The sequence below is a fragment of the Tyto alba genome, unplaced genomic scaffold, assembly GCF_018691265.1.
Source record: "Tyto alba isolate M040663 unplaced genomic scaffold, T.alba_DEE_v4.0 Super-Scaffold_21, whole genome shotgun sequence".
Taxonomy (NCBI): Eukaryota; Metazoa; Chordata; class Aves; order Strigiformes; family Tytonidae; genus Tyto; species Tyto alba.
In genome coordinates this window covers 2,133,030-2,156,973 of record NW_024881295.1, presented here as the reverse complement: position 1 = coordinate 2,156,973, position 23,944 = coordinate 2,133,030, and the positions used below count along the sequence as shown (strand labels likewise).

Sequence of the window (23,944 nt, the reverse complement as noted above, 5' to 3'; positions counted from 1 at the left end):
TTTTTTAACAGTCCATTTCTTTTTTATTCCTTCTTTTGGTATGCCACTTACCTCCTCCTACCCCTTTCAGCTGTTGATGAAGTAACCAGCTTGTTTACTTCTTCAGCTGTGTCTGTTAGCCTAATAGAAGTGATGAGGACATTTTTCCTCGTGTATTGTTATGCTGTTGCATCAGTAATAATATTTCTGCCACTTTTGCCACATATGTTGATATTGCTTTTTTGTATCTCTGTATTGTTTGGAGATGTCTGATGAATTGAGACAGCTTTTCTCAGTTCTCAGTAAAGAATAAGCGGAAGAGTCTTACAGATTTTGCTTGGTTTAGAAGAAAGAAAAAAATGGAACTGAATTTGAAGACCAAAAACATTTCCACAAATTCAGAACTGCTCATTTTCATTAACTGCTACCTTAGTCCAAGTGGATAGATAATTCAGGTAGTGCTGAGTTTTGTTCAAACATGAAAATAGGCTAGTCCCCCCTACGAGGAGCCTACACTTTTAAGCAGATAGGATGGAAAACGGATGCTGTGAAAACAGCCGTGCGAGCACGCGTGGCGCCTGAGACACGCTGGTGGGAAGGGGCAGGTCTGGCCCATGCCTCAGGACTGAGCAGGGACATTGCTATGGTCAGGGTGGCCACATTGCCCCATTTTCCACTTCCCATGGCAGGGATGGCACACAGCCAGTGTCCGGTGCCACAGTGGCACAGGGCTTTGCTGGAAAGCATCCTGCGAAGGCCTGGAGGTACCACTGTGATGGATGTCGCAAACCACTGAGGTAAAGTGAGGAAATTCTCCCTTCAAAACGAGGTTGAGAGGAAAAGGCGGAAGAGAGGCACCAGCTTGCAGGCTGAAATTCGCTTGAGAAAATAACCGATGCTCTGGCCCTTGGTGGGTCTCATTCCCCTCCTTCTCTCTGCCGTGCCTTCACCCCAGCTCCCGCTGCCTGCTTGCTCCTTGCTCCGGAGGCAGCACGGTTCTGGGTAAGCCCATGAGTCCGGGCATTCGGCAGGGCCGGGGGCCCTGACTGCGATGCCCGTGCCGCCCGCGCCTCGCTGGCGCAGCGTGTGCTAGGGGCGCCAGCCCAGGGCACGCAGCAAGCAGGACACGGGGCACGGAATATCTGTAAATGCACATAACGACTTCCTGCGCTGAACTAAGCAAACGCTGGGGGGAAGGTTTTGTGATTTATTTAAGTATGATCACTCAGCTGCAAATTATACCCAACACTGCACACAGAAGGACCTGAGTTAGGGTTATGGGAGCAGCCTAGGATCTGACTTTCCCCCATTTTGACTGCTTTGACTTTCAGCTTTAGGTCATTCTTTGAGCAAAGCTTAGCATTTCAGATCTGTAAAACCCTGATCTCAGCAACCGTATATGTCACCCCATATCCTGCTGCTAGCAAAGTAACTCCTTTCTCTTATTGCTAATCGCTCCAGCCAACGGCAGAGGACTTCCAAGGGAAAAGCAAACTTTTTTACAACAAATTTAGGTTACTACAGGTGACTTGCTCTCAGTGACCTGTCGCAAACCACTTGAAAGTGCTTTATGCACCATCAGAAATTTGCAGGTTAAAAAAAGTAGTTTCCTACTCAATATAATGGGGTTACCTTCCAGGATTCTCCTATGAGTAAAAGTGCACGTTCCCTCACAGTGCTGGATTACCTTTCATCACGTAGAAGCACCTGTAGCACTGTTGCTTAATAGAGCATATTGACTTATATTTAAACAGGTGCATGGCTTGTCCTTTTGCAGAACTCGGGGATCCGGGATGGCCTCAGGAAGCCTCTTGCTCTCTCTGCTGTTTCAAAGATCATGAGGGAGTTTGGACTGACAGATTTGAAACTGCCTCTGCTTTTAAAAATTTTCTTTGCATATCATCCCTTCAAAGAGGTCAGAAAAATCAGGGTCCCTTCCCACTGCCTCCCCTTTCTTAAAATTACTGTAATAACTGGCTCAGGGACAATCACATTTTCAGCATTGGAAATACAAGGGTGGAGTGCCTCTCCAGAAGTTATTCTAGGAATAATGACGCACTAAGTCAACGGTATGTGCCATGGATGCTCTGTGTGTATGTGTGTGCATGAGCCTTTGCCACAGACTTTACCCGGTGTTGTTAAACACATCCTGAGTGACCTTATTTGGATGTCCCATTCTTGTCACACTGCCCACGACTAAAGAAAACATCCTGGCTAGGTTCACCTACGTGAAACAAATGAGGTAAGCACAGCCCACTGGCTCTGGGACCGCAGCATGTACTAGCAGTTTCTGCAATGTGCTTGCCAAATATATTGTTTTGGGTCTTCTATTTTTCACTCTTCACCCTTTCTCTGTGTAGCAGACATTTTGGAAAGCCATTTCCAATTTCAGAAGTGCTAAGTCACCTGCACAGGCAGCTCAGACAGTGGTATTAATAGAGTAGCTTCCTCAGTGCCTTGCTCTATAGGATGTGGAGTGTATGGTCTTCCTGAGAAGTGCCTGTCTTCTTGGCACTTTTCCTTCCAGTCAAGCAGAAGACTGGAATAAGCTTTCAGCTCTGGTTCAGAAGTCCAAAAGAGGGGACAGCTTTTTACCAGTGGCTTTAGAGATTCTGAGCTTTCAATATTTAATGCAACAAAGACAGGCAGAAAGAGAAAGCTCCAGTGCTTTACTGTATCCTGAGGAGAAGGTAGATAAGAAAACAGGCTTCCCTGCCTGTAAAGGTCCCAGATGGGCATTTGTGATGCTGTTTGTGTTGTTTTGTCCTAACTAACTGAAATGAAGGGCCTCATTCCTCCTCCAGCTGTAAACCTTGGCAGAGCTCCCAGTCAAAGCAGAAGCAGTCCCTAAAAGGTTGTGTTTTCTGAACAGAGAGTGTTTCTGTCATTTTAAAGGGTCTGAATTTCCTTAGGTATTGTGGAATAGAGAATGGTTACAATCTGTGATGAGAGCTGCCGGTGACCTCCATTTCCAAAGAGATGCTTCCAGTTTATTGAGATGGAGTCTCCAGTTTGTGACACCCATTCCTTTGGGGATGGGAAGCCCCTTTCATGTGGGGGGACCTGCTTCTCCTACAGCTCAGGTCAGCACAGGGACACAACCAAGTATGCTTGTTGGTAGGTAGATAAGAGGATGTCCTTGACCTAGGGTGAGATAAAAGAGAAAAGTTAGGAGGGATCTGGAGGTGGGTCCCAGCATAGGAGTAAGTGGGGGGCAAGTGATCAAGGTGGGAGGTATAGGTGTGAGGGGGTACACCAAGTGAAGGAAGAGGGCATGAAAACAGACTTCTTTTCATGCTTGTCTGTGGTAGCTGTCGCTCTTTGTATATGGGCAAACTCTGAGGTAATCTGCTTGAGCGATGCAGGTGGTTGAACCAAATGCCCTTTCTCAGTGTCTTGTGATATCAAGTTCTCCTGATAATCTGTGTCTTAAAGTATGTATATATATATTTAAAAATACATAATTTCATCACTTGAATTACAAGTGTGCAATTTGTAATTTCATCTAGGGCACCATAAGAGTGAAAGAGTTTCGACTTAATTCTGCTCCTACACACATACATGTAACAGCTCTCAGGTGTTTTTTCTCCTCAAAACTAGACAGCCCAACTCAGTCTGAACTCTCATGTGGAGATGTCTCCATGCTTTCTCTGAGCATTCTTTGACCGTTGCTCTTGCTGCTCAGACCCCAACCTGTTTTGCTTCTGTCCATCCTCTGTAAAATAAAATCCATGTGCCCAACATTTAGAACCCGCAGCACTTGTCCATCCCTTGTTTCACTGCATGACCCTTCCTTCTTTCTTCCCTGGATACATCTCCATTGTTTCCTATATTCCCTAATGCAGTATAACCAAATGCTCTTTAACATGTTGCACTTGAGATGAGAGGGATGTTAAGCGTGTGTCAGGCAGCTTTTGCCTAGCAGGTTGGCTGCGGGCTGGGGGGTCAACTGCCAGGGTAGCAGAGCCCGCAGAGGACCCCCATGGGCAGCAGAGCCCTGGCAGGCAACCCCAGAGACAAACAACAGCTGAGCCAGTAGCTGAAGCACCTCGGTAGGCAATAACATCAGGTAGGCAAAGAATCAAGAAGTTCCTTTTAATAAAAAAAAAATATAAAAAACAAAACAAAACAAAAAAACACCAAAAAACAAAAACCAAACAATCCAACAGTAAGGTAACTATAATTTCTTCCCTTTCATCTGCAGGGGAAGGGAGCAAAGAAATAAAAAGCAGCCTCTGAAAGGCTCCTCTTGGTTACACTCTAATGGCCAGCACTCTGCTGTTTGTGAAGCATTTTGCCCACAGCAGCTCTGTTATCTTTTGCTTCTGTTCAGTTCTTCTCAGTACTGGAAACACAGCAAGTGTAGATAGAAATCCATCCTTGGATTTCCAAGCCTTCTTGTCCTGTGCTGGTTTTCAGGCTTGAAACAGAAGCATTTGGGTGCTCAGTGTTGAAGGGAACTTAAATTTCTTGATGATTTTATCATGTTTGATGTTTGAGTGTGACCAGTATATTGACCCCAAACCCTTATAGCCAAATACTGCTGAAACGGTGTTGCTATCGAATGGGTCAAGGAAAGGTTTTTTCTCCTACACATCAACACACACAAAATAGACAACTCAGATTTATAGACACTGTAGATGTGTGAACTCCTTGTCTCTTGTAAAAACCTGTGGGGGTTGATGACACTTAAGTTGGAGTCCAATGTTGTGAAATGTAATTTGCTAGCATGGCAAACTACTTGCCGTCTTTGAAGGGCATTTGGTTTCTCAGCTGCAATATGAGTTTACTCTTGAGAAATACATGCCCTTATACAGCCGGGCTAGGAGGGATGGAGATGGCAGCCTTATAGGCACAAGCAGAAGTTTTAAAAGACACTCTTTTTTTTTAATTACAGTTTTCTTATTTTGTTTCCAAATCTGGTTTTTTTTTGGAGGAAAAATTCAGTACGCTATCAACAACCTTTAAATTTTCAACTTTACAGCAATGATATTTTATCTGATCTAGATAGAAGTGAAGATTATGTCTAGGCAGTCTCATCTCACCAGTCTATCTCCACAGCTTTGCACCTGAGTTTTAGTGATTATGCAAGTTCTGATTTTTTTTCTGAAGAAAAGATCACATTTTAAAAATGGACCTCTCCAGTATCAGTTCGATTTCAGACCTAAAGAAACAAAGAACAGCCTTGCAAGATTTAAAAGATACACTGATATTACCAAAGATTCTGACAGATTTGAAATGCAGCTATAAAGTATTTCTGAGTAGTGTTTGCAAACCAAACAGAGTAACATTAGGTTAATGAACAGCACTGAAAAAAGCTGGAATTAGAATTAAAAAGCAGGAGCAGAACATGCAATGTATTTTTTCCCTTAGTCAGGAAAAAAAAGAAGGAAAAATGTGAGTGAATTAGTTCCCATCCACTTCCATGGATAGTGCTTTCTTTCAAACAGTCTGCTCTATAATGTACACTTTCTGTACAAAACCTGTATATTAAAGTTCATTAGAGTAAATATCAGTAATTTAGGGTAAAATACGCTATGGTCACAAATTGCAGCAAAGGAAATTTCGGTTGGAGAGAAGTTAAAAATTCTTCTCCTGACAGTGATCAAACAGGTGCCCAGAGTGGCTGTAGCGGATGGCCTTGGAGATATTAAAAACCTGAATGGAAAAAGTCCTGAGGGAGCTGGTCGAGCTTGGGAGTTGGTGCTGCTGTTATCTCAACTTGGACTAGAAACCTCCAGGGGCCTCTTCCCACTTAAGTCTTTCTCTGATTTCTGTGACACTGGGTATGATAATATATGCCACTGCATTAATTGACAGTTTCCAATAAACTGATTGGATAATTGTTATACTGAAGATGATAATAGATAATATTTGTTCTAGCCTAGTTTTAAATTTACTGCAATCTCTTCAGTTCACATTTTCACTCAATCCTGTCTCCTGGAAGAAAAGATTAAATGGCTTAAGGTTAAAGAAATAAAGACTGGAAAATGCAAAGAGGGAATGCAGTGAAACTGTCAAAAAGCAAAATATGCTGACAACCTCATCATCAGCCAAGGGTCCTTCTGCTGTGCACAGTAATGACATAGCACATGACTGGTGTGTTTAGAATTGCCTCAGTACAGTTGCATGGGTTGCTCTTTAGCCCTGAGGCTTATTTTTTAGTGGGATCTCTTTGAAGCTAAAACTTAATTCAAGAAACATATGCTCTATAAGTTTTAGGAGTAATTTTCTAACCTGAAAACCTGAACAGTAAATGAAGCAGCCTATGACGGAGCCAAGCATTGCTCGCGTACCCAGTACTTCTAATGAAAGGAAAGCAGAAAGCAAGACTAATATATGATTCTGGATTCCTTTAAAGCAACATGGAGATCAAACCTTGTAAAGGTCAGGGCAACATAAATAACGACGACTTCATTTTTTAGCCTAAAACTGTGTCGGCTCAGCTTTGCTCAGAAGCTGGGGTCTGTTGTTGAGGTATTCCTGTGATGGGGGCACCTGGAGCACATAGACAAGGATTATTAGATTGAATGGAAACCTGGCAAAGATAGGTCTTGAATTCTGCCCCTGATTTAGGTTTTCCATCACAGGATGACTTTGCAGGTAGATTTGCAGCTACAATATTTCTTTGTGTGTTGCAGACACAGTAGTTCTTCTTCTTGCTTTCTCAGCCTGTCACGCTGCTGGCAAGGAGGAACTTGAGTGACACATTGCACCCTGGATGCACAAGTTCATCAGCTGCTGGGACACTGATCCTGCACTGGGGTCATACTGATCTTTGGCCATTTTCACAGCTGGCACAAGCTGATGCCGTGCCAGGGCTGGTTGGGAAATGCATTCTCTTTCAAAGACAAGCAGGCTGTTTTTGTCATCTTTATTGAAGTTTTGGACTTTCATCAAACTGCTCAGTTTTCCAAAGCCAAAGATTTACTGGCTGACATTTTAAAAAAAAACTTAGAAATGGAACTTAACACTTTTTTTTTTTTTTTTTTTTTTTAAATAAGAAAAGTCTTATTTATTATCCCTTCCACAGCCCTAATGGGCCTTCTTACATGCCAGAGGCTGGCTAGCCCACCGGCCTATCCTGAACATGATTATGTCTCTGACACTGGGGTCACTTCAAGACTTCTTGCTCCATGGTCCTTTCATCTCTCAGTCTCCACTTCTGGGAGAAGAATGGAAATGAATTCAAGTTAACACTTTCATGACAGCTGATGACCAGCTCAACATAAACTGAGGTTGTACAGAATGCAAACATACATTAGAAATTTAATACAAAAGAAATTTCAGGGTCACCCAAGTGGCTTGTAGACCTGTATGCTGATTATTATAGGGGTCTAGAAAATAAAACCTATTTGATGTTGTCCTGTCTTCTTTTGAAATCTGCAAGTTTCTCTTTAAAATCTGCAACACAATGTCTACAGATTTGCTCAAGAGTTACAGAATGTGGCATCCACACGTCGCTTTCCTTTTCCCATATTTTCTATTGCAGTAGTCGTTGCCTTTTCAAATGTTATTTTCTGGTGAGCTGGCATGGAAAGGCTGCAGTTTATCTGTTTAGATTCTGAAATCTACCCTGTGCTAGAGTTTGTCCATCACTGGCATAGCTAGTTCTGCTGACCTGCCTACCCAGGTAGCGTGTCTTGTCTAAAAATGTGTATTCTTTCTCCTGGTGTGCTTAAGGTCCTTAAGAATACTGAAGATCCAAATATACAGACTCCATAAGAAAATCAGTTCATGCGTCTATCTCCTACAGTATCACACTGCAAGGTGGCTAAAAAAGTAGTCTGACTGTTTTATTTTGGGTAAACTCTTTGTTTTATGCAAAGTTTCCTATTTCCCAACATTACTGTTAGTCTAGCACTGGGATTTAGTGCTTTTGAATAGGATTAGCTACATGGTTATATTAAAGTGCAGAAGTACTTAACAGATTTTCACTAAGGGACTGTGGATCAAACCAGGCAAGATCATGAAGCTAGAGTCAAGTAAGTTGCTTGTAGTACTTGCTATTCCCATCATCTCAGTCTGAGATCTGAAGGCCTGGATGCATGGAAGCATTGCCAAGGGACAAGGTAGGCTAAGGATTTTTCATATGTCCACTACTTTGCAGTAAATGATTTTGTTTTGACCCTGTGGTAAACGTAAGCTGACTTGTCCCTCATGGGATAACTGAGGTAGTTAAAGTGCAATTGAAAAAGATGATGATCTCACTGAATGACAGCTATGTTGGTTATCATAACTACCTTCTTTATGTTTTTGCAGCAGATCTATTGTCTCTTCAATAAACTGGAATATTTGTGTTGCTGTGGTGAGCCTTGGGCCCAGGTCACAGACGGAGTAACTCCAGGAGAAAAACCGGCCCCAGTCACCTGGAATGACTCAAGATGGATCAGTTCTCATAACCAATATTTAAGAAAAAAATAGATGCTCTTCTTCAGTCAGCCCCGAAACAAATCTAATTGTAAGCAACTCTGTTGGTTTATACATTATTGCTAATCGTTTCTCATTTGACGTAAGTTAGTATGGTCACATTGTCCTTGGAGGAGCTATTCTAGTGCAGTGGGCTCTGGTCCATGAAATCAAAAGCACACAACAAAATTGTGAGTTGCAAATAATTAACTTGGGGGACAGAAATTTAGTCCCAATCAAGACATTTTGGTCCACACCCTGTAACAAAAAATAACCAACAATAATAGGCATGCATGCAATCCAGAATTGAATAATATGCTCACATCTCAGGATCCAAAGACACAGCTTTTTCAGCTCATCTGGACTTATTGGCCCCTTGGATTTTGGCCAAACTCTTTTCAGCAGACTATGTCTTCCAAAACAAACATGCTTTAGGGTTGAGCTGGATGCAGAGCTTGGCTGGAGAAAAAAAAGAAATCTCTGCTTGTGGCTGCATACTTGGTTGTTTGTTTTCAGGAGTTTTTTTCCAGTGACAGCTATTTCATTAGCCAGGATTGGTCACTGCAGTTAACTGTAATTCCAGTTTGCATTATATATATTAAACCTAGAGATACCCACATTGTTTGTTTTAGCCTTTGTCTCCCCCCTCAGTTACCTAACAGCTGGAAGAGATTCTTCCTCCTTTACTCTTGTATTCTGACAAGGAAACCAAATGGCCTCTTGGCTTCTGCTGAGTCACTTGTAATACCAAACTTGAGGCACAAGAGCTTGCGTTGTGTCATTTTTCCAAGGAACAAAGTCATCTGTAGCTAAATACCTGGGAATTATTTCTGTCCTCCATTGCTTAAACTGATACAGACAGGGTAGCTTTGGTAAATGACAAAAGTAAAGCTAAAAAAATAAAGATTGCAAGAGAGATTTGGGGCTGTTCATTTTCTTTTATGAGCATATCTTAAGTTACACAACCGATAATGACCAGCGCTCTGAGGTCACTGAGACTCCTTTAGATCGTGGCTGCAAATGTCTGTCAAAGATGCTGAATATCCTGTGCTTTCCTTAGCAACAGTGGGAATGGAATTGAGCATTGCTTAAACTCCATGGGGACCAGACTGTTTCACAACATTTTAATTTGTTTGCAAATCACTTAATGAAATCCAGAAAACAGCCTCACCCCATTGTCATCCTCTTACACAAAACTGTCTTAAATGAATGTCTGGCAGTTCCCTTGAGAGGCTGGAGGGGGAATCCCCGGTTTATAGACTCTCTGCCTTTGCCACTCCTTGGCCTCTGAGATGGCTTAGCGTAAGAAAGACTATCAACGCAACCATTAAAAAAACCCAATGGCATATTGGGTTGCATTAGCAAAAACACAGCCAACAGATCGAAGGAAGTGTTTGTTTCCCTTTTGTGAGGCCACATCTGACACTGTGTCTCGTTTTGAGCTCAGCGTTGCAGGAGGGATGTTAACAAGCTGGAGCAAATCCGGAGAAGGGTGGCTAAGAGGTGTGCAGACGAGTACATGATATACAAGGAGAGGCTGTTGGAGCAGGGCTTGTTCAGCCTGGAGAAGATAAGGGGCAAATCTGGCTGCAGTTTGAACATGAAGAGCAACACACAGAAGATGGAAGTGATTATTACTAGGATGCAGAAAATACATTGCTGAGGTATTTGTCCACTCTCCATTTACGAGCAACCTCCCAATCCAGCACATATGGCTAACTGAGTTTTCTACATTGTCAGTTTTGCAGCGTCCCCTGCACACAAGAAACAGTTCAGAGAACTCAAGTGTGTTGTCCACGGTCACACAGGAATCCTGTGGCAGAGCTGAGAACTGACCCTGGGACTCCCAAATGCTAGTCCAGCACCCTGCAAACTGTTCCCTGCTGCCCCTCCAATTACAGAAGCCTATTGTGAACCTTTTCCCAGAGATGACTTTCTCCTCCAGTTCCAGCATCAGAAAGATTGTACAGAACTGTGAAAATTCAGGCTAACCTCTCCCTAATATTGCCAATTTCCAGACAAGCGTGCTGTTCATCTCCAGTGTTACGATGATGTATCGTAATCCAGGAGGTCCCAGATGAGGCTGGTCAGGGCCACTAGAGCCAATTCAAGCCAAGCTTAAGGTCTTGGCTCTGTGGAGATGCCAGAGCCCAAGGGGATGCCCAGGGGGGATACCCAGGGGGATGCCCAGGGGGATGCCCAGGGGGATGCCAGTCTCTTGGGAGGGCAGGTAGGGCTGAGGCTTAAAACAAGACCGAGCCCCCAAGGCACCCTTGGTCAAGGTTGCCGGCCTGGCCCTGTGCAAGGCCGAGTTTAGCTGACTTACAACAGAGTCAGGAAATCCCTTTGCTTGTGCAGCATTTTCCCAACCTGTGAGAAACTGGGCCCAGCTCTCACCTTTGCTGTGGTTTCCTCTTGTGGTTCCTAAAAGACAGTGCTTTCCAGAGCTGCTGGTGACCCTGTGATGTCCATGCTGCAGCCTCCTCTGTGCAACACCTATTTTCAATAAGGAGAAAAGGACCAGGGGGCAATTAGGGGTGCTCATGTCCCTGTGAGATTTCAACATTGCATCCCAACCCCTTCTCCCACTCCTAGGATCAACATTGGGAAACTGCACAGATAATCATAGAGACTGTTAGATTAAATACACTGAGCAAGCCTGAACCTGCCTCCTACCTTCCCTATAGCAGCGTAAATGTCACGTAACATTTATGTACATAATGTACAGACTGGCCCTTTGGTCTCAGACTGTGTCAGCCTGTTATTTCCCAGTAGATTCACTTTTAAAAGAAAGAAACATGTATTAACACTAAGATGTCTCACTTATCTATCATTTAAACTAGAGAGAATCTTTTTCTTCTCCTACAACACAGAAAATAAGGACCTATTAAATAAATTTTGATGTATTCTGCCATAAATTCTCTTGATCTAAAAAAGGAATGGGTGAAAAGGTTTGAAAATCAAAATGGTTTCAGTTATCACTTTTCTGATTACCTGTTTGCATATTTTAAGGAAAGTAAACAACTTATCTGAAAGGGTTTTTTTTACTGAATTGAAAGCCTATTTTTTTATTTTGAGGAAAGCTCTGTCTACATTTTTTCACGAAACTCCAGTATAGTACCTTCCACTCTTCTAGAAAACTGTGCTAGCTCAGTAGTTGATGGAGAAGTGATTATGGCATTCATATGATGCTCTAGATTTTGCTGGTGAGGTAAAACTCTGTCCAGTAAATTTCTTAACGATATACTTGTCTCTAAGTGTGAGTGACCTCTCCTGTGTTCTGCTGTTTTTTTCCTTCTATATTTCTTTTTCCTCTGAGCTGCCGTTTCCGCAGGTGGCACACTGCCCCCTGGCAGTCAGAGCACCAGCATCTTCTCCGGGGCTCCTGGTCCTGCAAAGAGCATTTCTGGTAGTCAGTGAACTGGAGACTGAATCACTCGTGGTCACTGATGGTCTCACAGCACTATTGGAAATAATGCACTCAGTTAGATAATGAGAAAAAAAAAATAATTTCTTAATATACTATAAAGTTTCTGTCTTCAGTACAGTTTGGAAAAGGCTGCTGCATTCCCACTCATGGTGTTCCACGCTGCTAAGTGGTATTTCCTGCCACGAGTGTCATGAGGAATAGCAGGGGTATTCAATGAGCCTTATCATTTTATGTCATAGAACCATAGGATCGTAGATTGGTTGGGGTTGGAAGGGACCTTAAAGATCATCTAGTTCCAACTCCCCTGTCATGGGCAAGGACATCTTCAACTAGATCAGGTTCCTCAGAACCCTGTCCAGCCTGACCTTGAATGTTTCCAGGGTTGGTGCACCTACCACCTCTCTGGGCAACCTGTGCCACTGTTTCACTACTCCCATCATAAAGTTTTTCTTCCTTATATCTAGTCTGAATCTACCCTCTTTTTGTTTAAAGCCGTTACCTCTCGTCCTATTGCAAGAGGGCCTACTAAAATGTCCCTCCCCATCTTTCCAGTAGGCCCCTTCTAGGTACTGGAACACTGCTGTAAGGTCTCCCTGGAGCCTTCTGTTCTCCAGGCTGAGCAACCCCAACTCTCTCATCCTATCTTCATAGGGGAGGTGCTCCAGCCCCTTGATCATCTTCGTGGCCCTTCTCTGGAACCACTCCAAAAGGTCGATGTCTATGTCCTTTATTGTGTTCTGTGTGGCCGCTGCCTTTGACGCCGAGGCTCAAGTTTTATATTTGCAAAAACCCTGGAAAATCTGCAGGTTGGAAAATTTGGAGTAAAAGCAAGGTAGCTTTCATGATCAATTTACCTAATATCACCTAGTGTTATGAAAAGTTGCTCATCAGGAAAATACTTGAATCCCCAATACTGTGTTCTGCGACTTCCCAGTTAAAACTGTGACTTTCCTGCATAAGAATGGAACAGATAATAACACACCAAGGGACCTAAAGCCTATATCCAACCGCAGCCATGAGGTGGTAGCCTCCTTTCCCCCTTGTGTCCAGATTCATGGTACCGAACCCATGCTTGGTCTCTGACATCCAGCTGCTAAATAACAAAATAGCCACCAGAGGGCAATAATAATAGCAGCCAATAAACAATTGCAGTCATCAGTCTCAGGAGGTCAGACTCTACCTGTCTCTAGCACCGGAGGCATCAGGTGACATTCAGGTTTCAGAACATCACTGCCGCCACCCTTTTCCCTGGAAGTGATCTGGGGTTGTACCGAAACCACACAATTCATGTGCCTGTGCCTCCCCCCAAATCTTGTGTACCTACAACTAAGGTAGCCTTGCACCTGCGAGGTGTCAGAAAGACTTTTATTTTTCTTTTTTTTTTTTTCTGTTCCTTTCAGCGGGCTGAATCCCTCAGATGATTTCTGCAGCTATTTGTGTTGGCAGAGGGGAGTTTCAGTAGGAAGGACATTCTCCGCTCAGTGCACGGGTGGTTTGTGCAAAGGCCTGATAGGAAGATGCCATCAGCTCTGAGGCTGCCTTCCAGCAAAGCACGAGCTGCACTGGTAGCCCCTTTGAGACACCTGCCTGTGATTGACCCCTTTTGAGTCACTATCCAGAGTTTCATCCAGAACGTAATGAATCATAAGGCTATTGCAGGGGCTGGATTCTTCCTGATACAACCAACCCTCGCTTTGAAGTTGGTCCTGAATTGAGCCAGAGGTGGGATCCAAGCCCTGCAACAGTTTCTTCCCATCTACATATCTCTCATTCCATGACCAGGATGTTCTGAGGGCAACACCTATTTAGCTAGCCCTTACCTTTCTTTGAGAAGAAAGTGTTTCTTGCTCTTTCATACATATTTACATATATTTATTTATTTATTTTCATCTTGTTATGATTGCTGGGCAGTTTTTGCCGCCTTCAGGAAGGTATGGTGCTGGCCGCTTTCGCTTGTGCTCCTCACACTGTGACCTCCAGCCACCTCAGGGCTGGCGTGTCTTTCAGGAGCTACTGACAACCTGGGCTCCTCAACTGAATAAAAACAACACTTGCTGCCTCGTATAGATGGTGGGTCATCAGAGAAGCCGGAGCCTGAGTAAGTGGAGAGATTATGGGTCTCTGCCAATGGCTTCAGGTCCGGGAACACAGAGGGCAGCGTGGCTTGGGAGAGGGGGAGAGAAGGGACGTGTTGGGATACTCCTGCTCGACTCTGGGTGCAGGGAGAGACTTTTCAGAGGAGCAGTTTTATTTTCAGTGACAGGTCAGACAAAAATACTTGGGAGGAAAGAAGAAACTAGAGGAAGCGGATTAGTGCAGGGAGCTAGGAGAGGTGCCTTTTTAAATCATTTGACTATTTTTTTTTTTGCTTAATTTGCATTTTCTCTTGTCTATCAAAGCTTCTCCTTCCAGGACAAACATCTCACAGCTTATCCACAGTTAGCAGCAGAGACTTGCCGAGGCAGGAACCCAAGTCAAAGTGGTGAAGAGAAGGATAAGGTTACCATGTCAGATGTATACCTGCAGGAACAGGTACATCATTAAGTTTCAAATGACCTGGGAAGAAGCAGAAAATTATGTAAACTGAGAAAAGTTCAGCCAATTTTTTTTCTTTTCTTCAAAGAAACGTGGGGCTTAGCCACCATCTCTTGTCCTCCAAATTCCCAGAAGATTTTTCATCCTCTTGGCTGAGAGCAGAGTGGGAAGAGAGCATGGGAACCGTGTGTGTCTCCTGGGGCAGCGGGGCACTCGCCTAGGTGTGTCCAGCCAGCACCACCCTTCAAAGGGCAAACTGCAATACGGGAGGAGAAACCAGCCGATGTCTGAAGGGGTGTCTTTTGAGCTGGCCACGTGTAGGCTTTTCCTTGCCTCTGCAGATGACTCCTTACCAGATCATTTATGCTTCTGTTTTGTTGGGGCTAGGCTGGCTTACGTCAGCTGCTGGTTTGTCCTGTTATTTCCAGTCACTGCGTGTGGGCTCTGTCTCTTCTCCCATTCCCACTTTCGCCCACAGTAACTGGCCTTCAGAGCTGCAAAGCAAGGCGCTTCTACAGCAGGCAGAAGCATTGCTTAACCCATCGGCGAAACGCCGTCCTCCCTCAGGTGAAATGTGGCACACAGACAGAGCAACAATATGCGGGAGTTTATGATTCCTTGTAAGCAAAGGGAGTTATTATGGGGAAGAGTAGGCAGCTGAAGCACAAATGCAGAGAATGGCATTTAGCCAGCATGGTGGTACTGATGTTCTTACGCTCCCAAGAAGGGCTGCCAGCAATCAGAGCTTTGGACACTTGTCTGCTCTGCTGTATCATGCTAGTATGGATTAAACAGGGCACATGAACCAAAAAGCAGGTGGCAGATTCCCAGCTATTGGTTTCTAATACCTTATTCCCTGTCCTCAGACCGGGCGAAGGCTGCAAGCATTTAACTAACTGAAGGACTGATTAATAACAACTTGGGAGTGGAGAAAGGGAGAGCAAAACTTACAAAATCACTGAAACGTAGCATTCTTTCCAAAATACCCAACTTTGAGGCATAGTGAAACAAAAACCTTCAGAGAGAGCTGCAGGAAGCTGCTCTCCCAGGTTAGAAGCAAACATCATTAAAAAAAAAAAAAAAAAAGAATCCTTTCTTTTTTAATGAAGTAAAAGATACGCATAAGCAGTTACGCACTGAAGAACAATAGCAACAGAAGAGCAACAGTAGAACTTCTCCAGGTTAAAAGCATTGGAATTTAGGTAGGTGAGTATGACAGTTCTTCTTTAATCAGATTACACTTCTATTTTCCTTCTCTTCTGTGAAACTCCCAGATTCTCTACAACAAACATGACTCTCTTATGACTTCCCAGGCAAGACAACTGAAGAACGCAAAAGTCTACCAAGATTTTAAGTGTACCAACACGGCCTCTGGTTATAGAGGTGAATAAAAACTGGGGGGTGGGGAAGGGGGAGAGTTTAATACAGCAGCTCTGAAGCAAGGAAAGACACAAATATTAAGAGCGATTTGGAGTCAAAACACTACCAAAAATGTATAAAAGTTTATTTATGAATACATTAAACTATTGTGCGCAGCACATACATATAAAAATAGAAGCAATTTCACAAACAATTGATTGGACAGTTTTGTGTTTTTTGTTGCAAATTTACAGTCTCATTTGTGAGTCCATATTGAGTCAGAATATGAGGTATATTTTAGTGAAAAAAAAATAATGTGAGAACTTTGGCACCACTTTACTGTGCAAAATAAAATCTTGGAATTGAAATAGTTAGTGAGGTATACAAAAATTACTCTGCTTTTTCACTATGTGTGTGTCTGCACCTCTGCATATTTGGGGAAAATTAGATTATTTAAGAACATGATTCAGCACCAGTCAAGACTGTTTTCGAATGGAGGTAGAGTAGGTCTTAAATTATTATGGGATTTGCCTATGGAAGAAGAAGGCTTGAAAGCAAGTATCAACTCTACAGGAGAATGTCATGTGCAAAATACGGGCAAGACAGGCTGCTGTGGGGCATTTACAGGAATGCTTTCAAAGCTTGTAGCCCATTTCATGACTCCGCGTTAATGCACACTGAGATGAGATCTGTTTTGAAAGGGACCACTACAAGAACTGTTAATAATAGTTTCCTAATTTGTCCCTGATTTGAGAAACTCTTTTACTTTCACGAATTTTCTTTACCTAGTCACATATTCATGGAACTGTTCTTTCAAAGAAAGCTTTGCTTGAGCACTTGCCAGCCTATGCCCATATTTTCTCCATAATCTCTGCATCATGTACGTTCAGCTTACAAATGTTTGGGTTTGGTTTTTTTTTTTTTTTTGTTTTTTTTTTTTTTTTTCCTCTGTGCCAGCTCAACAAATTTATCCTGAGGCGTGTAGAATGAGTGGTGGTCTTCCTAAATCCTCCTTCTCCCACCCAGGTAATACCGGTCTGAGGAGGAGGAGGTGGAATTTAGTTAATCAAGTGTGAGGGCAGAACAGGATCCAGCCATTTCCCAGGCAAGTCGTGTAACTTCTTGAAGACTGCCACAGTGCATTTTGCAATTGTGAGGTGCCCCTAGGCTGCTTGCACATCTGCAGCAGTGTGCCAACACGTGCCTTAACTCCTCTCTTGGAAGTAGCCATGCAGTCACTTAAGAAGCACCTTAGTCAAAAGTATCGTATGCAACTAGTCTAAAACTCCACAGCGCTTCAAAACCGCACTATTTGTGCTGGAGGGGTTTCCTGCCACCGTTACCGTTCCTGACAATGGCACCTTCTGCTGGCACTGCTGACAATGACTCTCATGTCAGGATTCCTGGCACTGGGAGACCTTTTTTGATTGCAGTGTTGACTTCAGTGTTGGTCAGGCTGGCATTGATACGTAATAAGGAAAAAGGAGTGGTGTAGTGAGTAACTCAGCAGAGTGACTGGTTGGTCTTTCCAGCTGCCCACCAAAACTGCATCTGCAAGGGCCCACAGTTCTTGAGAACAAGCTCAGCTCAGCAGGCTGTGTCCAAACAGACCTCCTGTGACCTGGTCTATGGTTTGTTCTCACTGTTGACCAGTATGTGCAAAATGGAGTCTGTGAGTCCAATCCTCACCTTTTATGCCAGCTATCCCATTATTTATCAGTACTGGCAGCAATATATTACCCTAGCCTATCCTAAGGACACCGGTTTAAGCTGCAATCAGAAACAAACTTTTGTGTCAGCATTCAAACTATGATTTCTTCTACGTCCACGTACTCGCTCATCCTTCTTCAAACTTAATTTCAAAGACAATTAGGAGTATAACACAAGGATACAGGTTGCCAGCTAATGTATTTCATCATAGCCGTAGTCTTCCTATCTGTACCTCTAGGATCTCTAGGTTGGTGTAACTGTCTGATATACTCCAAACTTTTCTCTGACCCACTCTCCCCACTCAAAACATCTTGCTTTTTCTCTTAAAATGCACATTTTTTTCCAAAGCAAACTGCTGCACGCATTGTGGATGAACAAAGTGTGCTGACTTGGCTTCTCTCCACGTACTGAAAGACCAGAAAATCAAGAGTAACTTCTTTCCTTTGCCATATCCAAAGCGTCCCATTCATGTACTGTAAGCAGTATTCCATTCTTTTTTTTCTTCATTTACAGTGTGATCACCACTTACATTTGAACAAAATAAATTCAAGTATAAATCACACAAAAGTAGCTGGAAAAATATATCTTGTCCGCAAAACAATTGTTTTGACAATTTTTCAGAAAACGTGGCTGTAGATACATCCTTGTAGGTGTGCTCTTTGGGCCAAATCTTCTGCAACTATAAACTAATAGTCTTACTAGGCTGGTTTACTCCAGCTGAGAATCTGGCCCTGACAGTGTTTTTTGCCCATGTCAGAAGGCTCAAATTCATCATGAATAGACACCCCCTGCAAATAGAATGGCATGTCAAGGCTGGACATAGCCACATTTTGGCTGGATGTGGGAGATTATCTCGCACTCAGATGTTCACTTCTGCAGCAGCATGGTCCATCTATGCTGAAAATGCTCATGCTCTGACATTGCGTTGAATCTAGTTTCAAATTTAGGAGCACGCCATCAATGCAGGAATCCCAAGGCTTCTGGTAACTGACATTTATAGTGACTACTGACTTAGGGCTTCTTAAAATACTCTTTCAAAGGCACAGAGAATGTAGCTTCATTGGTGATCTGCAACAAGGTTGTCAAAATAGTAAGGCAAGGTTATGCACCATTTGTATGGTTTCTAGGAGAGCTTTGGAGAGTATTTCATACAGCTTGCCATGTTGCCTTTGAAACTGATACTTTGCAAGTGACAGAAATTGGAATTATGGCACAAATTCCTCTGCCCCAACCCAGGAAGTCATGCTTATATAGCGTCCTCCTTTCTCTGTCTTTCATACCTCAGTGAAGTATGATAGAGAAGAACTGCATATACTTAAAGCAGCAAATAGAAGAAAATTCAAAACGGAGTTTTATAAAATAACTCTTTGCTGGAAGCTTTCACGAATTTCATGTGTTTTTTTTAAAATGCATCCTGCAGACCGGTTCTAGTTCTTAGAGATTAACAAGGTTCAGCCTAAATGAAATACAGCGCCTTTAAATATTTATGTGCATATAAAGGCACCTGGACATCTAGAGACTGGGATGATTGATTCATTAGAAGTATGCAATTACATAGATACACGTTCACACATCCCATGTCTATATATATGCAAGTATTTATAATAAAGATGTACACATCTATATTTGAGGTGGGTCTAAACTAAGCTCACAAAATGCCATTCAAAATCCTCAGCTCCAAATATATTTTACATTTGGGACTCATCTGTGATTTATCCTGTAGTCCTTCTTAAGGGACATTGATTCTAGGTCTTCATTTTGCCAACAAGTCCATGTGAGGAGACCCTGGAGAATCCCTTCAGAGACAAAGGGACTCTGGGGGTAGACAGTTTGCTTGTGTAGAAACAGTTGTGGAATTGGCACCGTAATGAACAAAATAGACTGGGGACTTTACAAGACAGGACACAATGTGTAGAAGGGTCACTGCAAGCAAATATTCAGATGGAGTGAACTGCTTGAAGCTCTGGTGAAGCAAAGTCATCTGATGATTTGGCCCATGTTATGTAAACAGCTCACTATGAAAAGTTATTATCTGAGGTAATTAATATTATTTAGTAAATAATTTATGATTGATTAGATGATTACCCACAGCAATTCTATGTGTTCCAAACACTTCCTTTGCACTCCAGCTTGCATTTTTCTCTGTTCAGCACCAAAGGAGGCACAGAGCCATGTAAAATTTGTACAAAGTAGAAGAGAAGCAGCATCTTATTACATATGTTATGTGATGAATCTAGTACAAATATTTTTATCCAGATATACACATACATATATAGACTATTTTTCAATGAACAGTATAAATACTTTACCTGGGAGATTATTCCCATGTGCAAAATGAAAGTTTTTTCCTGGGATTTAATCTTCGGTTTGGCTCATGTTCATATTCTCGGTAAAAAGTGGGTCACTGTCATAGCAGGAGAAACCTTGTTTCCTCTCTTCACTCTCCCGTGTTTGCTGAGTGCTATGTAAGCACCACCGTAAGCCTTTGATTCATATGCATTGTAGTTATTGGGCAGCAAGGTTTCTTTGAATTTGCACTCATCTTGGAAAACAGCCTGAAGAAGGGAGGCGGGGGGCGAGGGGGGGGGAAGAACAAAGCAGGTGAAAGAAATATTTCATGAAGACTCAAATCATTTTTCTTACTAGTGTTTTTACAGATGAACTTGTTGCAGTATGGAACAGGTGGTGCTGCAGTGACTGCCTCCAACAATAAATCTCTCTCCTCGGTGCTAATTTGGTGTCAGATGAACTCACATGCCACCTGTCCAGATAATGGGCTGTGTACTTCCTGTGACAGATCAAGTTAATTCATCATAAATCATGGATTTCTTCATTTTATTTGCAAGCGATAATTTCTGTCAGCATTATGCCCTTTCGCCCAAATGGTGTAGCTTTATTTCACATCTCCCCTCTGCAAGATGTCCTGTAATTTATAAAAGATTCATCTGGTGGCTCTCAAAACCTTCAGTTCTCTTACAAATAGCAATGTTCAGGGAGACTATTTACTTGAATGAGGCATTTGAATAAAACCTCAGATTAGCACTAAATCTTTTATTTTGTTAAATCATTAGTGATATTATATTTAGCTGCTAGTGAGATATGCAGCAGGTTCTAAACCAGGAAAACAGTTTTCTTCTTCATATCACGTCACGTAAATCCATGGAGAGGGGGTTACCTGGGAGAGGAGGTGTAAGGACAAGCAGGATACAAATGCAGAGCACCAAGGAAATTAAAAGAGAAAGCAGAATAATTCCCTGACATCAAATGTCACAGGAGACACCACCACTGCTGTTCTATTTAGACATCTTTGTAATAACGCCGTTCAAAGCTTATAACAGTTTAACTTAGGGCATTGCATTGTGTAACAGAAAATGCGTATCTCTTACAGCTTTTAAAAATGTCTGAAAATAAACAGGGCTGGATTGAAACCGAGGGGAAAAAATCAAAGGGAGCTGTGAAGCCAGACCCAGCATTTCTTTAGAAAGGCCTAGTCAAACAAAGCAGTTTGGCTTGTGGCACATTTTAGCCACTTGAAATCAGACACGATTGAAAGAATATTCCTGGAGTAGAACCTTAAAATGTCCTACTGTCATTATCTGTGTGGGAAGGAGTCAGTCAGATTAGTAATGTTACCAGTACTTCACAACATTTGGTATTTTATTACACAACTGATATGCTTTGTTGAAATGATAGCTGTTTCAGAGGAAATGGCTGTGTTGTTTCTTGACTAAAGAAATGAATTAAACCAGTGCTATTATTACTTTGAGATGGACTTTTTGCCTGTTGCCCAGACCCAGCCTCTTTCAAAAGTGCTTCCTAACAAGCAGTTTTTCTGCTGAATGTTGAGACTGGAGATGCCTTACTCAGGCCTCAGAGATGAAATTGTATTTTGCTGGCATAGCTAGCACTTTCTAGATGAGGATGATGGTGATCCTGTTTCAGTATGACTTGCATAACATTGTTAATATATATTATTGTTTTCTCACCCTTTGGGACCAATCACAAAACTGGTCATTAAGATAACCCCAGGCTCATATGTTGAATTTGTAGGGTTGACTTCTTATTTATTCTTCATGGTGTGATCATTTTTGGTAGGGCGCAGCATGTAGTCATGATTTTACTAATAGTAGGTGGTATAAGTAGATCTAATTATCCCTCTCCTACACACCTGTACATGCACACATACACCTGCAATCACATACACACACTCACAGATGTACACACACGCTTCACCTCCTAGGGGTTTTTGCAGAGCACACCTTTTTGCTTCACATACAATGTGATGCAAAAGGGCTCCATCTTACTAGGATGTGATGCAGTACTGAGCCCTTAGAAGAAGTCATCACTAATTAATCTGTACTATTTGCAGAATGCATTCATTTTCCTAGGATGCTCCCTGTACAATCTTATCAAAAAGCTTTAAAATAACAGACTTCCAACAGCCATGCTGCTTGTTTCACTAAATAACGCTGATGACACCAGACTGGGTAGGCTTGCTGTAATTGGAAGGCTCTTTTCTCTGCTTGGAACCAGAGATTTCTAGGAGCAGAAAAAACCCAAACCAAACCAAAACCAAAAATACAACAAAACTCTTGCAGACTTTGTTTAAGCCTTGAAAAACTATTTGCACTTGTACTCACCGTTCCATATAACTTCCCCTTGTTGTTCATTGCGATGAAGAGAGCACTTTTCACACCAAACAGGCTAACAACACCTCTCTCTACCGTGGATATTTCAAAGAGACCTAAAACATAAGAAGTTCAATAGGAGCGTTATCACAGAATTTAGAGCTAATCAAAGGCAATTCAGATATAATTTACTTATTTTAAAACCCTAATGAACTTGTCGGATTTTCTTTATTAGAATGATCTCCATAGTACAGCAAAATAGAAATAAACAGAGAAGATCTTGATTTCTCCTACATGCTGTAGGACTTGAAAATAATTGTTCTGGCATTGTAGTCACATGCTGAATAGTCTTTTTACTCTATCAAACTCTTTTGATGTGTCAAACTCTTGGGCTTTCTAATAAGTAAATTATTTTTATCTAACATGCTATAATTGCAGAGTGTTGGTTATTGAGCTTTAGAGAAGTGTGACTTGCATTTTCAAGTCCCCCCCATGGTATCTTAGCTGCAAAAGATTTTAGCAACTGATTTCTACAGGAAATTCAAACCCATAGGGCTAATGATTTTCTTTAATCTTATGGTAACAGAACAGCACCCATAAGAACAAGCAAACAAGAAAGAGCAAGCCCCTTCCGTGACTGAATGTCCCAAAAGTACTAGTCAGCTAGGATTCAAAAATCATGCTTTGGCACTCTAAGCTCAGCAACACCCTCCCAAATTCAAAAGGCAAATGAAAAGGTGAGAAGTGAGCAAATGCAGCAGAGAAACTGTCTTCAACCTGGTTTGTCTTTTCTCATCCGTGCAGTAAAGCAGAGTAAAAATAAATTGTATCTAAATTTGTCTTAGCATTTGTGACATGTTTCAGCCTAGAGGGTTCTAATGTTTATTGATCCCAGAGACTTTTAAAAGGCAACAGATGTAGTACAGATTAATAATATCAAGTAATAACATTTGCATTCTATGAAGGGTAATTACTAGAGTTCACAGCAATTAAGTGACATCTATTCTATTTCATTTCTGGATGCAACTCACTGTATTGGTTTTCATTGTGAACTCCGCTTATCCTTCCGTCTGGGAGGATTTGAAGGTGAAACCCGATGCCCACGTTGCAGTAAAGCCTCCGCTGCCTCTTGATTCCTAGCAAATAGTCACTCTCCCAGTTCACATCTGACTTCTCCCCTGACATCCCAGCAATGGACCTGGACAACAGAGATTGCCATCCTCTTTCCAGCAATGTGCCATTATTTCTGCTTACAACTGGATGTGTCGAAGCAATCCCAGCTAGGAAACCCACGAGAACGAAAGCAGACAACGTCCGGTGAATGCTGGCTTTGCAGGACATAGTGATGAGGAGTCTTTGTGCAGTGGCCATCCGGTTCACCTCCTGGGCACGTGGTCAGAATTAATGGCCCTAAAAATACCGCCCTTCTTGTTTTTCTCCCTTCAGCATGGTGGCAGAGGCTTATTTTTGGAAAGCAAATAGAGATTGCTGACATGAAATTAAAGCCCGATAGCAGTTGGGTTGGAAGCAGAGACAGGCCAGCAGGACTCAAACTGATGGGGACCATGTTTTGTAGATCCTGCTCTCTGGTGGGCAGCCACAGTTATATTTGATTGACCCATCTTTATAGCGCAGAGGCTGTCCCTCCCCACATCATCACTCTGACATCAACAGCTTGCCAAAGGTAAGCCTGCCACGACTGTAACACTAACCTGCCGTCCTCCCAGGCCGGCTGAGGTCTGGTGAATGCTGTCACCCAAGACCCGAGCCCGGGGTGGGGTTTCATTGGCTGTTGAAAGCGAAGGAGTCAAATTGGTCAGGCAGTCGGGGGCCTCACAGGCAGCTTCCTTATTTAGAGAAGAAGGTGTAAAAACAGTTACGGACCTCATCGGTG

General features: G+C 42.5%; 1 protein-coding gene across 1 annotated transcript; it reads right to left on the bottom strand.

The window, feature by feature from the left end:
* Positions 1–19,800: 19,800 nt before the first annotated feature.
* Positions 19,801–23,421, bottom strand: FGF6 (fibroblast growth factor 6). The gene is made up of 3 exons (XM_009971877.2): positions 23,082–23,421; positions 22,063–22,166; positions 19,801–19,977 (listed from the first exon to the last, which is right to left on the bottom strand). The coding sequence occupies exons 1-3, from the start codon at positions 23,419–23,421 to the stop codon at positions 19,801–19,803; spliced, it is 621 nt and encodes a 206-aa protein (XP_009970179.2).
* Positions 23,422–23,944: the final 523 nt, after the last annotated feature.